Source organism: Suricata suricatta, chromosome X (genome assembly GCF_006229205.1).
Source record: "Suricata suricatta isolate VVHF042 chromosome X, meerkat_22Aug2017_6uvM2_HiC, whole genome shotgun sequence".
NCBI lineage: Eukaryota > Metazoa > Chordata > Mammalia > Carnivora > Herpestidae > Suricata > Suricata suricatta.
This window is the reverse complement of record NC_043717.1, coordinates 26,410,803-26,423,376: the sequence shown is the minus strand read 5'-3', so window position 1 is coordinate 26,423,376 and position 12,574 is coordinate 26,410,803. Positions and strand designations below refer to the sequence as shown.

Below are 12,574 nucleotides of genomic sequence, written 5' to 3'. Positions count from 1 at the left end.
GGTGGTCCACGGGCCTAGGGTGTGCAGGGGTGACAGGGGACTGTGGTATTGAGGACAGTCTCAGGTGGCTGTGGCAGGGCAGAAGTACTTAGAGTGGCTCAGCAGGTCCCTGCTGATAGTGCTGTTGTATCAAGACTTGATACCATGGCCTCACCTTCTGTTACAACCTGCAAAGAATTTATCCAAGTAGAATTGATGGTTCTCAAAGTGTAGTCCCCAGACTGGCAGTGTCAGCATCACCTGGGAACTTATTAGAAACACAGATTCTTAGGTCTCATCCCAGACCTATTGACTCAGAGGGCCTGGATGTAGGGTCCAGGAATCTGCATGTTATCAAGGCTTCTAGGTGATTCTGATGTTCCCTCAGGGATTTGCTGGACTTTTTGTAAGGTTACATTCCTTTTGCACTTCAAATCATCTTCTAACGTTGACCAGACAGAAAGAACATGTCTGTTCTGTCTTCTTGGGCTGCTTGTCTATCTCTTGTCCCACTTTACTACTGGCCTAGTCTGGTTTATTGACTGTACTTTCCGGCCTGTCTTGGACATAGGTCCAGCTACTTGGCTTCTTTGAAAATAAAATACATTTCTTATTTTAAAATCCTGACTGACCTCTGCCATGTATATATTTTCTAGAGATTCCTTTTTCTTCCTGAGTTTTTCCAGAGCTCTGTGGTTCTCTGGCACTCAAAGACTTGCAATCAGTTTTTGTTATGCAGAAAAACATCTTTTTTATGCTCTAATAATAAATAACAATTAAATCATAGTTATTTAATATGCACACATACAATCCAAGCATAAAAGTGTTGATAGTCAAGGATAGATGGGAGAAGGTTCTTCATTACCGTGATTCAGTACATGTGGCAGAACCATGGATTTCCTGTCTTCTCTCTCTGTTAGGTGTAAGTGTCCTTTGGAGATCATGAAGAAAGAGAGAGAAATGTTTCCTCAATAAAGGAAACAAACTGAACAACTAACCTGCCATCACCATTTAAAAAAATATATAGATTTAAAATTTACTACCTAGAAGCTTTGTTTAGTACAGTGCTCTTGTCATATGGATTTAGGTAAAACTGTCGATTCAATAATTCCTCAATATGATTATAATAATGTTTTTACTTCACCTTGAATCCATTTTTCCCTTTATTTTTCTGATGCTCACCAAGTCCTTTTTCATTTGGCTTAGTCTTAACACAGAAGGCTTAGTTTCATGTGCCACTAAATCTCTTTGGGTATCCAATTAATTTTATAGATCATCTAAGAAAAACTGTTTAAGTGACATGAAGTTACCCATAAATTTCCAACACAAATTGTTTCCTCTTCTTCAAACGTAACTCTCAGATCCTTGTTCTGAAATGTTTCCAAATCATTGCATATTCAGCCTAAATAACAGTGTACCCCTTAGCCCTATGCACACAGCTATTTAAATTAGCCCCTGAAGTCCTGAGAAAGTAAGCCAAGGAGGATTGGATTCACAGCTTTATATTTTTAGGTGCATGTGTTTAATTCTATCATAACCTTTTTTCCCCCAAAAAAGAACCTAAAATGGCTTACAACAAAACAAATGCATGCCACAAGTTAAAAGAAAAAAAAAAAGAAAATAGGATGCCATAAAGGAATTAGAGGAATCTACAAATTCAAATTTGGGTCCCAGCACTAGGCATGTAGCATAAACTGTTGTTTTACTACTAGTCCACAATGCATTTAATTTAATTTAATTTAATTTAATTTAATTTAATTTAATTTAATGGAGAGCTAACATGTGGATTAAACAAACAAAATCAACCTGTCAAAACAATGCATTACAAAGTTCCTAATAGAAAGTTTTACTTTGATATGAATTCATCTTAAGAATCTTAACTCATATTCTGATTTATTGAATTCTTTCAAACTGAGACAAAATAGTGAGAAAAACACCATAATCGTTGAGGGAAAATTAGAAATCAACTTCACACCTAGCTTTTATACCTTAAAACTGGCATGTACTAGGAATCCAGTAAAAGGACACCAGGTGAAGCAGTTTTGGAATAAAGGATGATCTACTAGAGCATTCTGCTGTTCAGAGTGATCAGTGCAGGCAACATGCCAGAATGAGCTACATAAAGTGTCCCTTGCATGGGGGGGTTGGCGAATTGATTTCTTTGTGTACATGACACGTCAGTTCATGAGCAATTGGTACATCTGTTTCATGATCATTTATTTGCCATGTGTAATATGAGTTGTTCTTAAATTTACATTTGTTTTGGAAAGACAGGTCTCACTGTTCAGTTTCTGTTCATTGTACTTGGTCTGGCGAAAAGGAGTTTGCAAAGAGGCTGTAAAATAATTGTTTCCTTTCTTTCTTCCTGTTCTTTGTTTACATGTTAAGTCCGGGGCTAGTGTTTGGAAGCTGGAGATTGGATTTCACAAAGTACAGGGTGACCTTCATGGATAAAGTGAAAGAATAAGCTGTCTGGATCTACTGATTTCATATAAGCTACTTTGTTTATTCATTCCATTTCCACCAAAGGGCATGTGTAACCCTCCATAACTCACAAGAACTTTGAAAATATGAAAGTTATAAAAATTACTCCATAGAACACATATGTACTTAGAAAACATAAAGTGATTCCAAAGATTTTTGTCACACTCAATTGCTTAGTTCTATTACTTAATGGGCTTTAAAATTTGCTTTAGAAGATAATTACTCAGATAGCCAAATGTTAATTGATTAACAGATACTAAAAATATATAAAAGTCAGTAAACTGCCTTTTGAGTAACACCACTTCTTTAGTTGGAAATTCCTCAAATATTTCTAAGTAGCTCTTAAGTTTCTCTCCTAGGTGTTTATTCATCTGACTTTTTTTTTCTCTTCAAGCTTCTTGGGAAGATTATTTTGATTATAATCTATTTACATTCTTATGGGCTCTTGCTCCTTTGCAGGCATGATTATAGTCTTTTTGTGCCTATACAAATTAGAAAATACACAGAAAAGCAATTTGAACTATAGTGTTTTATCAAGGGTTATCGAGGTTTATTATGTATTCTTTCCTGTTTTAACAGGCTTTAAAAACAGAGTTAGAAAAGAAAAAGCAAACCATGGACAAACTCTCCTCACTCAACCAAGATCTTCTGTCAACACTGAAAGACACATTGGTAGCCCAAAGGATGGAAGCCAGGCTGGACAACTTTGCCCAGCGCTGGGATAATCTAGTACAAAAACTTGAAAAGAGTTCTGCACAGGTTAGTGATCTGAATGGATTACCCTGAAATCAATCATCCTTGAGATTCTTGAAATCTTCATTTAAGAGAAACGTATTATAACCCTACAAAGGATATCACTGGGTTAGTCCTTGCCAAGTAGTCATTTGAATAAAAAACATGGCTCTCTTGCTTGTCTTGATAGTGGAAGATGTGGGAGAGGTGAGGGAGTGAGTGCTCATTGACTGAACTAATTCCTGCCTTAGAACGAAATTCCCCAATTCAGCAGAAATGAGTGATTTAGAGCAATCAAATCCTGATGTGGGGCTTGAACCCACGAACCATGAGATCATGACCTTGAGGATCTGAGTGACTTGGAGCAATCAGAGCCTGATGCAGGGCTTGAACCCATGAACCGTGAGATCATGACCTGAGCCAAAGCTGGACGCTTAACTGACTGAGCCACCCAGGTGCCCCAAGAATTTTAGAAGTTTTGGTAACTTAAAGGAAATGGGGCAATTTTAAAGTAGAAACTTGTATTGTCTGATCTTATTAGATGGTAGAATTGTGGGCAATAATTCAAAATTTTAGCATTATATATAATAGCATTTAACATATTCTGCCATATTATTTTTCATTATAAAAGCTAACTTGTGCTAATTGGTTGTAGTTCATAGCTCAAAGCACCATCCATACATCTCTATGAAAGCAATGACTACATTCAGTAGATTTAGGCATTCATCTCCTTTGATTTGAGACAGTTCAGGAAATTTGTTTTCCTGAGACTTGACATTTGATAAGTAGCACTTAAGAAATGTTTGTTGAAAAATGAAATGAAGTTTAAAGTATTGCTTCCAGAAATATAATTTAAGAAAATATGACCAAGCAGTGTATACGATTTTCAGTCACAGTTCAACCTTCCTTTGAAATTAAATTCATACTTAAAAATTTAAATTTAAAGGAATATACATTGTAATCATTTCCTATGCATTTATTGGGGCATTAATTGCATGTATTTTCCACCAAATACATTTCTAGCAATTGCTTGATCGAGTAGTGATTTTATAACCACATCATGATTCTTCTTTTTATATATGATATGGCCATGGCTACTTTACATTAGCACTGGAATTTATGTAACCAATGTGTGAGATATTAGAAAACTTGTTACTTTTTAAACCAACAGTGATATCATTCCAACATGTACCCATTGGTTTCATAGATTATTGCTGCTATAAAATGGTTGGTCACCATGCTAAGGATTGGCATTGCCTTATAGAGAAAATTATTTAGGAATACATTCTTTAAAGGGGTATGTTTATGGAGATGTAACTGTTAACAGTAGGTCATGTTCTTGTTCCCTTGTACTATATCCAGTGGTTTTCAGACTTGAGTCAACACAGTAATCACCTGGGAAACTGATTAAAGTGCATAGTCCTAGATTTCATGCTCAGGAAATCTCACTCGGTCAACCAGCAATCTGCATGCAGCCTTTAATACAGTCTGCAGACCATATTTTTACAAAACACTGAGTTAACAAGACAGTGACACATATACCAATCCCCATGTTGTGGTTTATTTGCACAGTCCTGCCCGAAATGGGGAGAGTGGGGACCTTCCTATCAATGCAGTAATTAAATATACTTACCTCCTTAGAATGAGCCTGCTTTCTAGAGTGTTGTGCTTATCATCCAAATGTTATTGATTTGTTGCTCTAGCTGGTAAAAAAAAAAATAACAACAACAAAAAAACCCTTCAGCAACCTTATTTGTAATGGCCTAAAATTATACGTCTACCACCTAGGGTACCTACTCACCTTCCTATGTTTGAAATTTTCAAAACCTGTAATAAAAAACCACTAGTTCTGGTTCATACAGTTCTTTATAACATGATGTCCAATATACAGTACAGCATATACCTACTGTATTTGCCAGTAAAATACAGTCACAGACATGAAAGCATTTTTGGTGGAAAAACCACTAGTGTTCTTGACATACAGGGCATACTGTTCAGTGATGGCTTGTTGGTAAAAAAAAAAAATAACAACGTTATTTGTTGTGGTTCACTATGATTTTATTTTAAATTTTTATTTTCAAAAGTTTATGCACTACTTTACCAGATTGGAAACAGATAAGTGGACTTATATTAAGCAAGTTGCTTTTTAGAACACTAAGCTTCAGTTTTCTACAGTTCGATTTCTGGTTTTGTTCGCTGTTTTTTTCCCCAAAAGTAACTATCGAAGGCCCGCTCCAAATCAATGGTGGGTTGAGTTGGGACTCTAAGATAAAAATGAAGGTACCCGAGGACAAAGAAATTGAAAGCGAGCCATGAACTAATATCTTATAACTAAAAAAAGCCCTTGAGTTTCTTTCTTGCATGTAAAATTGAACTTGATTGAAAGAACATGGGAAGAAGTCCAAAAATGTTGAGGGTGAGGTTGTGACTTTGAAGAACAAAGCTCTCTTGTATGCACGCTTTCCAGCATATTAGCAAGAGTAGGAATGTTGTGAGAATCAGTCTCATTAACAATATGATATACTCAGTCCTCTAAAAATCCTTCTTAGGATTAAAGATCACTTTAAGGAGTGAGGAAAATCTGGTAATGGTTAGCATCCAGAAGGATATAGGAATTGTGACTTAGGTGACAAGGCATCCAATTGTGCTCACATAAAGGACATCGTGTGTCTGAATGTTTGACTGCTATTCAGGTCAGAGCTCTGAGGGATTCTGACCTTAAGAAATAGTAGCATGGCAAGAGATCAAAATATGAAAAAAAAAATCAGCTGTGAGGTTGTTCTCTTGCAAGGCTGGCTTGACTAATGCCTGGACACATGCTGAGGATACTTAGGTTGATGAGAAGGCAGCATAAGAAAACAAATACTTTGTGTTTCCCAAAGTCAGGAAGAATAATAACCCTTGTTATGTGGATGCTTAAGATGAGAAAAGAGAACAAATCAAATAAACTCTGGATTGACTTATTGAAATACTCAAACGATCCTATGTGTCCTCTACATTTTTTATAAATATGCTTGTTGATATTTACACAGTCACTTTTTTTTCTAAAAGCTGTAACCCTGATGAATGTATTTTTATCTTGATTATAATTAGGGAATATGATAGTCAGGAACTCATTATAGTTAATACTTTAAACTTACACATAATTTTAGTAATTTGAAACATTATTTTCCCCATTTAACTGAAATCATACATACTGTGGAACGGGTTTAATATTCATGTGCATTATAATGCATTATGGTGATTTATAGTAAACTTGGGATTAGGTGTTTAAATGTAAGAATATATCTAGCTCAGTCTATAAATTCTATAGCTTTGTCATGTTTTTTAGCAAAATTATCTTCTTTGCCAGAAGTGAGGGACATTTTATGACACATGTAAGTTTATACATATCATTCGCATTTTGTGAATATTTTGCTGTATTTCTATTGACCATATTTGCAATGTTCTGAACTATAAGCACAAATATCTTAAAGATAAAATTAATGTACCCAGAATTCTCCTTTCCTTGCACATGAGAGTACATGTTGATGCTGTATATTTCTGTATCTATAGTTACAGATGTCCAAATAGAATAAGTGATCATTATGTGTGTATATATCTATTCTATAACATTTATCTCCTGCTGGGAGTTTTAAAAATATTGCCAGACATATGAATAGTGGAAAATGTGGTTGAATATAATGAGCTAGTAGTTTTAAGAATATCAGAAATGCATTCTGATACAATTCTGATCATGCGAAAGTATTAAGGGGCATGCAAAAGTATTAAGATGAACATTTCCCTATTTACCTTTCTTTTTTGAGTTCATTCTCATTTTTTAGGGATCCCTCTTTTTACTCTTCACAAAATATTTTACATGCACATTCTGACTGTGCCTACACCCAAAGCATTATTTTGTAGATTTATTGATACTTAAGATATAGTTACAGTTGGTTTACCTCTTTCTTTTTGCCATTGATTTGTCCAGTACGCTAAGGCCTTTCCATTGACAACCCTTTTCACTGGTTCCCCGAAACTTCTCCAAGCTAATCAACCAGATGCAATTAAACAAAAATGGTTTCATAAAATCTAGAATTAAAACCCTTTCACTTATTTTAGGCTTATATATTATTCAAGGACTACCTAAATTCATAGATTAACCATCTTGAATTTTAGAGCATTAAGTTAATTGCTTACGTTAAAGGTTTTATTACAAAATTTCAAAATTACAGCTAAAATAACTTTGGAAATGAACTGTATCCTTTTTACCTCCTACTAAAGTAGGTATTTGGGAATGGACCTTGTCTATTAGTGTAATAGTTTTTATATTATAAATTCATTATTTTCAATGATTTAAAATCCTGTAGGTGCTGAGTATTTAAGAGACAAGAGGTGAGTTAACTTTTGGCATCTCTCATTGCTTATTTATAAAAAGGGAAGTTTGGGGCAGGAAAATTTCCACAGTATCCTTCTAGTTCTAAAACATGTGATATGTTTCTCTTTGTTTAAAATTGTATATAAAACTCTGGAATAATTAGTGAAGAGTTTCCAACTATCTCTCCTATGTCAATCTCAGTGTCACCTGGAAGATGATAATGCAAATACACTTCTCTTCCTGTAAAAAGAAGATTGACTTCTGAAATGAGTATATTGCACTCGTCACGAGTATGTGATTAGGATACCCTGAAAATAGGGGTGCCAGGGTGGCTCAGTCAGTTAAATGTTTGACTTTGGCTCAGGTCATGATCTCATGGTTTATGGGTTCGAGCCCCACATCAGGCTCTGCCTGAAGCCTGCTTGGGATTCTGTGTCTCCCTCGCTCTCTGCCACTTCCCCCACTCACGCTCTGTTTCTCTCTGTCTTTCAAACATAAGTAAACACTAAAAAAAATTTAAAAAGATACCCTGAAAATAAAGTAATCAGTATCTATATGATTCATCAATTCTCTGTGGACAATAAATGAAATAACACATAAAGAAAAATGTAAAAAAAAAGGAAAATGAAAATGTAAGTTTTCCCCTCAGTGTACACTTGATTATCTGCATCTCTATTTAAAGAATGTGTTTCATTACTTCATTTCAGATGGTATGTAGAGGAAAGTCAGGTGGATCAGAAAAAATAAATTTCATTGCTCCTTGAATTTTTGCAGATGCGTTTAATTCACATGGTTGTTCAAAATCGGTGTTTAATATGAGTCCTGAATCCAACATGAGTCTCTTCTTTCCAATAATTTGTACGAAATATAATATGAAGTGAAAGACAAAATACATGAAATCGCACAATTTTATAGAATAAGCCTTCTTAATTATTACATAATATTTTATTTCAAATAGAATTACTTTTTTGATGTCTTTTTAATATTGACTCTAAATACGGTCATGATCCTGATGTTTTATCTTTTCAAAATGTTATATTGCTGTATTATCAGTATCAAAACAAAACCGTAATTGATAAAACAATTTTGGGGCACCTCAGTGGCTCAGTCGGCTGGGTGTCCGACTTCAGCTCAGGTCATGATCTCACATTTCATAGGTTCAGGCCCCGTGTTGGGCTCTGTGCTGACAGCTCAGAGCCTGGAGCCAGCTTTGGATTCTGTGTTTCCCTCTCTCTCTGCCTCTCTCCCACTCATTCTCTCTCTCTCTCTCTCTCTCCCCCTCTCTCTCTCTCTCCCTCTCTCTCTCTCTCTCTTTCTCTCTCTCTCTCTCAAAAATAAATAAACATTAAAAATAAATAAATAAAATGTAGTTCTCACACCACTCTCATAACCGTTGGTGCTCCTTTTATGGTCCCCTTATCCATGGTAATTCCTCAGCACTTGTTCATGGGGTAGAGTGTTCTATAGTCTTTTGATTAATCAGCCAGCTTCCTTTGTGAGCACCTGATTTTTTTTTTTTTTACCCCAGGTTTGTCACAAAGTTCAGCATATAAAACTCTTTCTGTTGCATTGATTTGTAAATCCTCACACCATCAGATATTTGAGCCTTGTGCTACCATGCCTGTGGAGATGGTTGTAAGCCTGGCTACCAATTATCAGCTAAAGCTGTCACTATGATTATGCGGTAAATTTTAAACTGCAGAACTACAATTTATCCATACCTGTTAAGAAGCAATCACTCTAAAGTTATGTATATAAAAATGACACAGCAAAAAACTCTGATCCATTGTTATCAACCTGATTATATTTTTTTCAAAAATTCAAGTGTATTTAATTTGATTGATTACCCGAATTTCATTAGAGTTTATCAAGAACTGGCAGGCATTGTGTTCATTTTCAGTCTTCTGACTTTATATATGCATGTGTGTATATATAAACACATACTCCAATTAAAGGAAGATCACCATTCAGAAATCTGAGCAGATATCACAGTAAGTGAGCATTGAGGCATGGATTTATATTTCTGTTCTGCCTCCTACAAGCTGTATCTGCCTCGAAATTTTACCTCTTATCTGTAAAATGGGAATAATATTATTATTTACTCTTAGAGCCATGAGGTAACGACACCGACCATTTAATAAGCCTTCCTTGCATGTACTATTCTAAGTATTTTCAGTAAGATAATGAATGCAAAGCACTTAGCATAATGCCTGGGACATGCAAAGAGCTTCGTAATTGGTAGGTATTATTACATGCATTATGTAATATTTTAATTGTAAATAATATTTTAAATGTAAATACTACATAATTAAATAATTTAATTATATAGTATTCTAAGAATAACAAGAATTATAAGATAAAGTAGTAACTGAGTCTTCGTACCTTGTATCTCTTTTAGTAACTTTCTTTAAAAGTTCAAAATGTAGGCTATCTCACAATGCAATAAGTAGGACACTGTAATCCCAAAAAACTTATAAAGGCATGAATATTTAAATAATCAAATGGAAGAATCAAAGATGCAATTAAGAATACAGCCCCCCACCAAAAAAGAAAAAAAAAAAACGGTACCAACTAAGTTAATTTAAAATGTGAGAGCTGGTGGTAAATACAGCTAGTTGTCCATAAGAAACCAGAGACTGTGATTGAAATGTTTCCTTTCATTGTATCCCCTTTCACATGCTTTAAATATGATTGAATATACATATATTTAGCATCCAAATGTGCATTTTAGACAAATGGAAGAGAAATTGGCAAGAATTTTATTGTTTAAGAGTAGTTTGATTCCTCCAGAACTACCAAAATATTACAACCTTACCGCAGGAAGATGTATACCCTACAACTATCAAGAGACTCAACAAATGATCTTCCAGTTTTTCCTCATGAGGGGAGAATGTAGCTTTTGGAAATTAACATCTGAGTAAGAAGTTTCAATAGAGAATTTTTTTTTAATTTTATATGATCATTTAGAAAAGATAGCGGTTTTTACTATTATGCATTGAGAAAGCACTTTTTGCATTCAGATGTTACATAATTTAATTCTTGAAACTAAGGTTTGGCTATATAATATGTGAGGCCCTATGGAAAATGAAATACCATTTCTATTCTACGTGTGAAGAAAAGCCATCAGGATTCTGAGAGACAAATGAACCTACCCTAAATGCTATTATATGTCAACTGTGGACCTGGTATTTGAGAATTGTGGGCGCTGGCTCAAAGACCCTCACTTTTAATTGCTGTAAGAAATCTAAACAAACTCTTTGCTGTTTTTACTGGCTAACTAATTAATGGATCAAGGGAATACTTTTTAAAAGCAAATACATTTTATTTTCATGACGACATTCGGAAGTCATTTCCAATATATTAATAATCAAAATGGAAGTGTGGGGGGGAATGGGTGAAATAAGTAAAGAGGATTAAGCATTTACTTATATTGATGAGCATTGAGAAATATACAGAATTGTTGATTCATTTTATTGTACACCTGAAACTAATCTAACATTGTATGTTAATTATGATTGAGCAAATAAAAAAATGAGGAAAGGTGACCAAGAATTGAGTTAGGTAGACTCAATGTTTGTTGAATATAATGCAAACTATGTTATATTCTAATTCTGACCCTGCTCCATTCAGCCTTTTAATGGAGGCCTTAAGTCATTCTTGGTAGATTTTCACTTTTCCTAATGGTAAGTTGTTTTAAGGTATTTGGTTGGCATAATTCCATAGTTCTAAAGATACATAGGAATGATAGATGTAAAACAACAATTTGTACAGAAAAGTTCTGAATTTTTTTCTGCCTGCAAAAGCAAGATTTTGGAGAAAATGCTTTATTGTAGAAAGTCAGAAAAAAAAAGAATATAGAAATATATAGTCTATGATAGAAATTATCTGTGGTTTCTCTACCAAAACATAATTACTGACTGTTATATTTTGCATTGTTCACTCAGTACTATAATGTAAACATTGTCCAGTGACATTGAAAATATTTGACAAATGTACATGAACTCTGTCACGTGCATATGCTATAATTTATTTAAGCCAGTACCTCCTGACATTAGATTGTTTCTGTTTTACCATTTGGCCCTTATGCTTATCCTGTGAACAGAGATAAGTGTTACATGTGGCCGCTATCATCAGATACATTTAAATATGAGGATATTGGCTGCGAGAAATTTGTTTATGTAACATTTAAAAAGAAACTACATTGGTTACTGTATGTTCAGTGCATATAATTATTTTGCATAGTTCTCTTTTTCATGTGGCACTCGTCTCACAGTTTGTCACTTTCACTACTATGCTATAAGATCGCTAAAAATCAAGATTCCACTTTATGTATTTCTGAATGTTCCGTACTGATAACATATAGAATGTATGTTGGAATTCAATTAAAATGTGATTCAGCTGCTGAGTAAGTCATATAATTTTAGATTGCTTTAGTTAAATACGATGTCCAAAGGCAAGAAACCTAAGTTTTGGAGCACCAATCGGATTAAATCTAACTCTAGCCCATACCTGGTATTTTAAAACTTGGAAATAAGATTTATTAGAGTCATGATCATCAATCTTCAGATCTTTAAGACTGTCAGGAACAATATTCAGCTTACTCTGTGTCAGTTCAGGGTTCAGAACAAGCTTTAAGTGAACCAAGTCATAATAAGGCAGGCTTCCATTAGGTGGAAAACTTTGCTAATGGGAAAATTTCCTGTCATATTCAGCGAGGACTCCTCTCCTTCTGGGAGTAGTAAATCTTATACTAAGTGTAAGGTTATAGTAAATGACCTCCCTAATCCCTTTCTGTCTGGATGTCTAATGATTCTAACACATAATTGTTTACAGTCAATAAACTAAAAGTCATGGGGAAATTTAAATTTAGTAGACAACCATTTGATTTTTATTCTGATTATATGGATAGGTTTTAAAAGTTCCATAGGGAGGGGAAGGGGGAAAGAGAGTTAGAGAGTTGGGGAGAGAGAGAGGCACAAACCATGAGAGACTATTGAATACTGAAAATGAACTGAGGTCTGA

General features: G+C 34.5%; 1 protein-coding gene across 9 annotated transcripts in view; it reads left to right on the top strand.

Annotated features, from left to right (window-relative positions):
* Positions 1-12,574, top strand: part of DMD (dystrophin) — a 1,657,593-nt gene that overhangs the window by 258,097 nt on the left and 1,386,922 nt on the right. For all 9 annotated transcript variants that reach the window (XM_029929473.1, XM_029929472.1, XM_029929470.1 and 6 more), the window contains one exon: positions 3,043-3,222. In XM_029929473.1, coding sequence (XP_029785333.1) covers positions 3,043-3,222 — 180 coding nt within the window. The remainder of the gene's footprint in view (positions 1-3,042; positions 3,223-12,574) is intronic.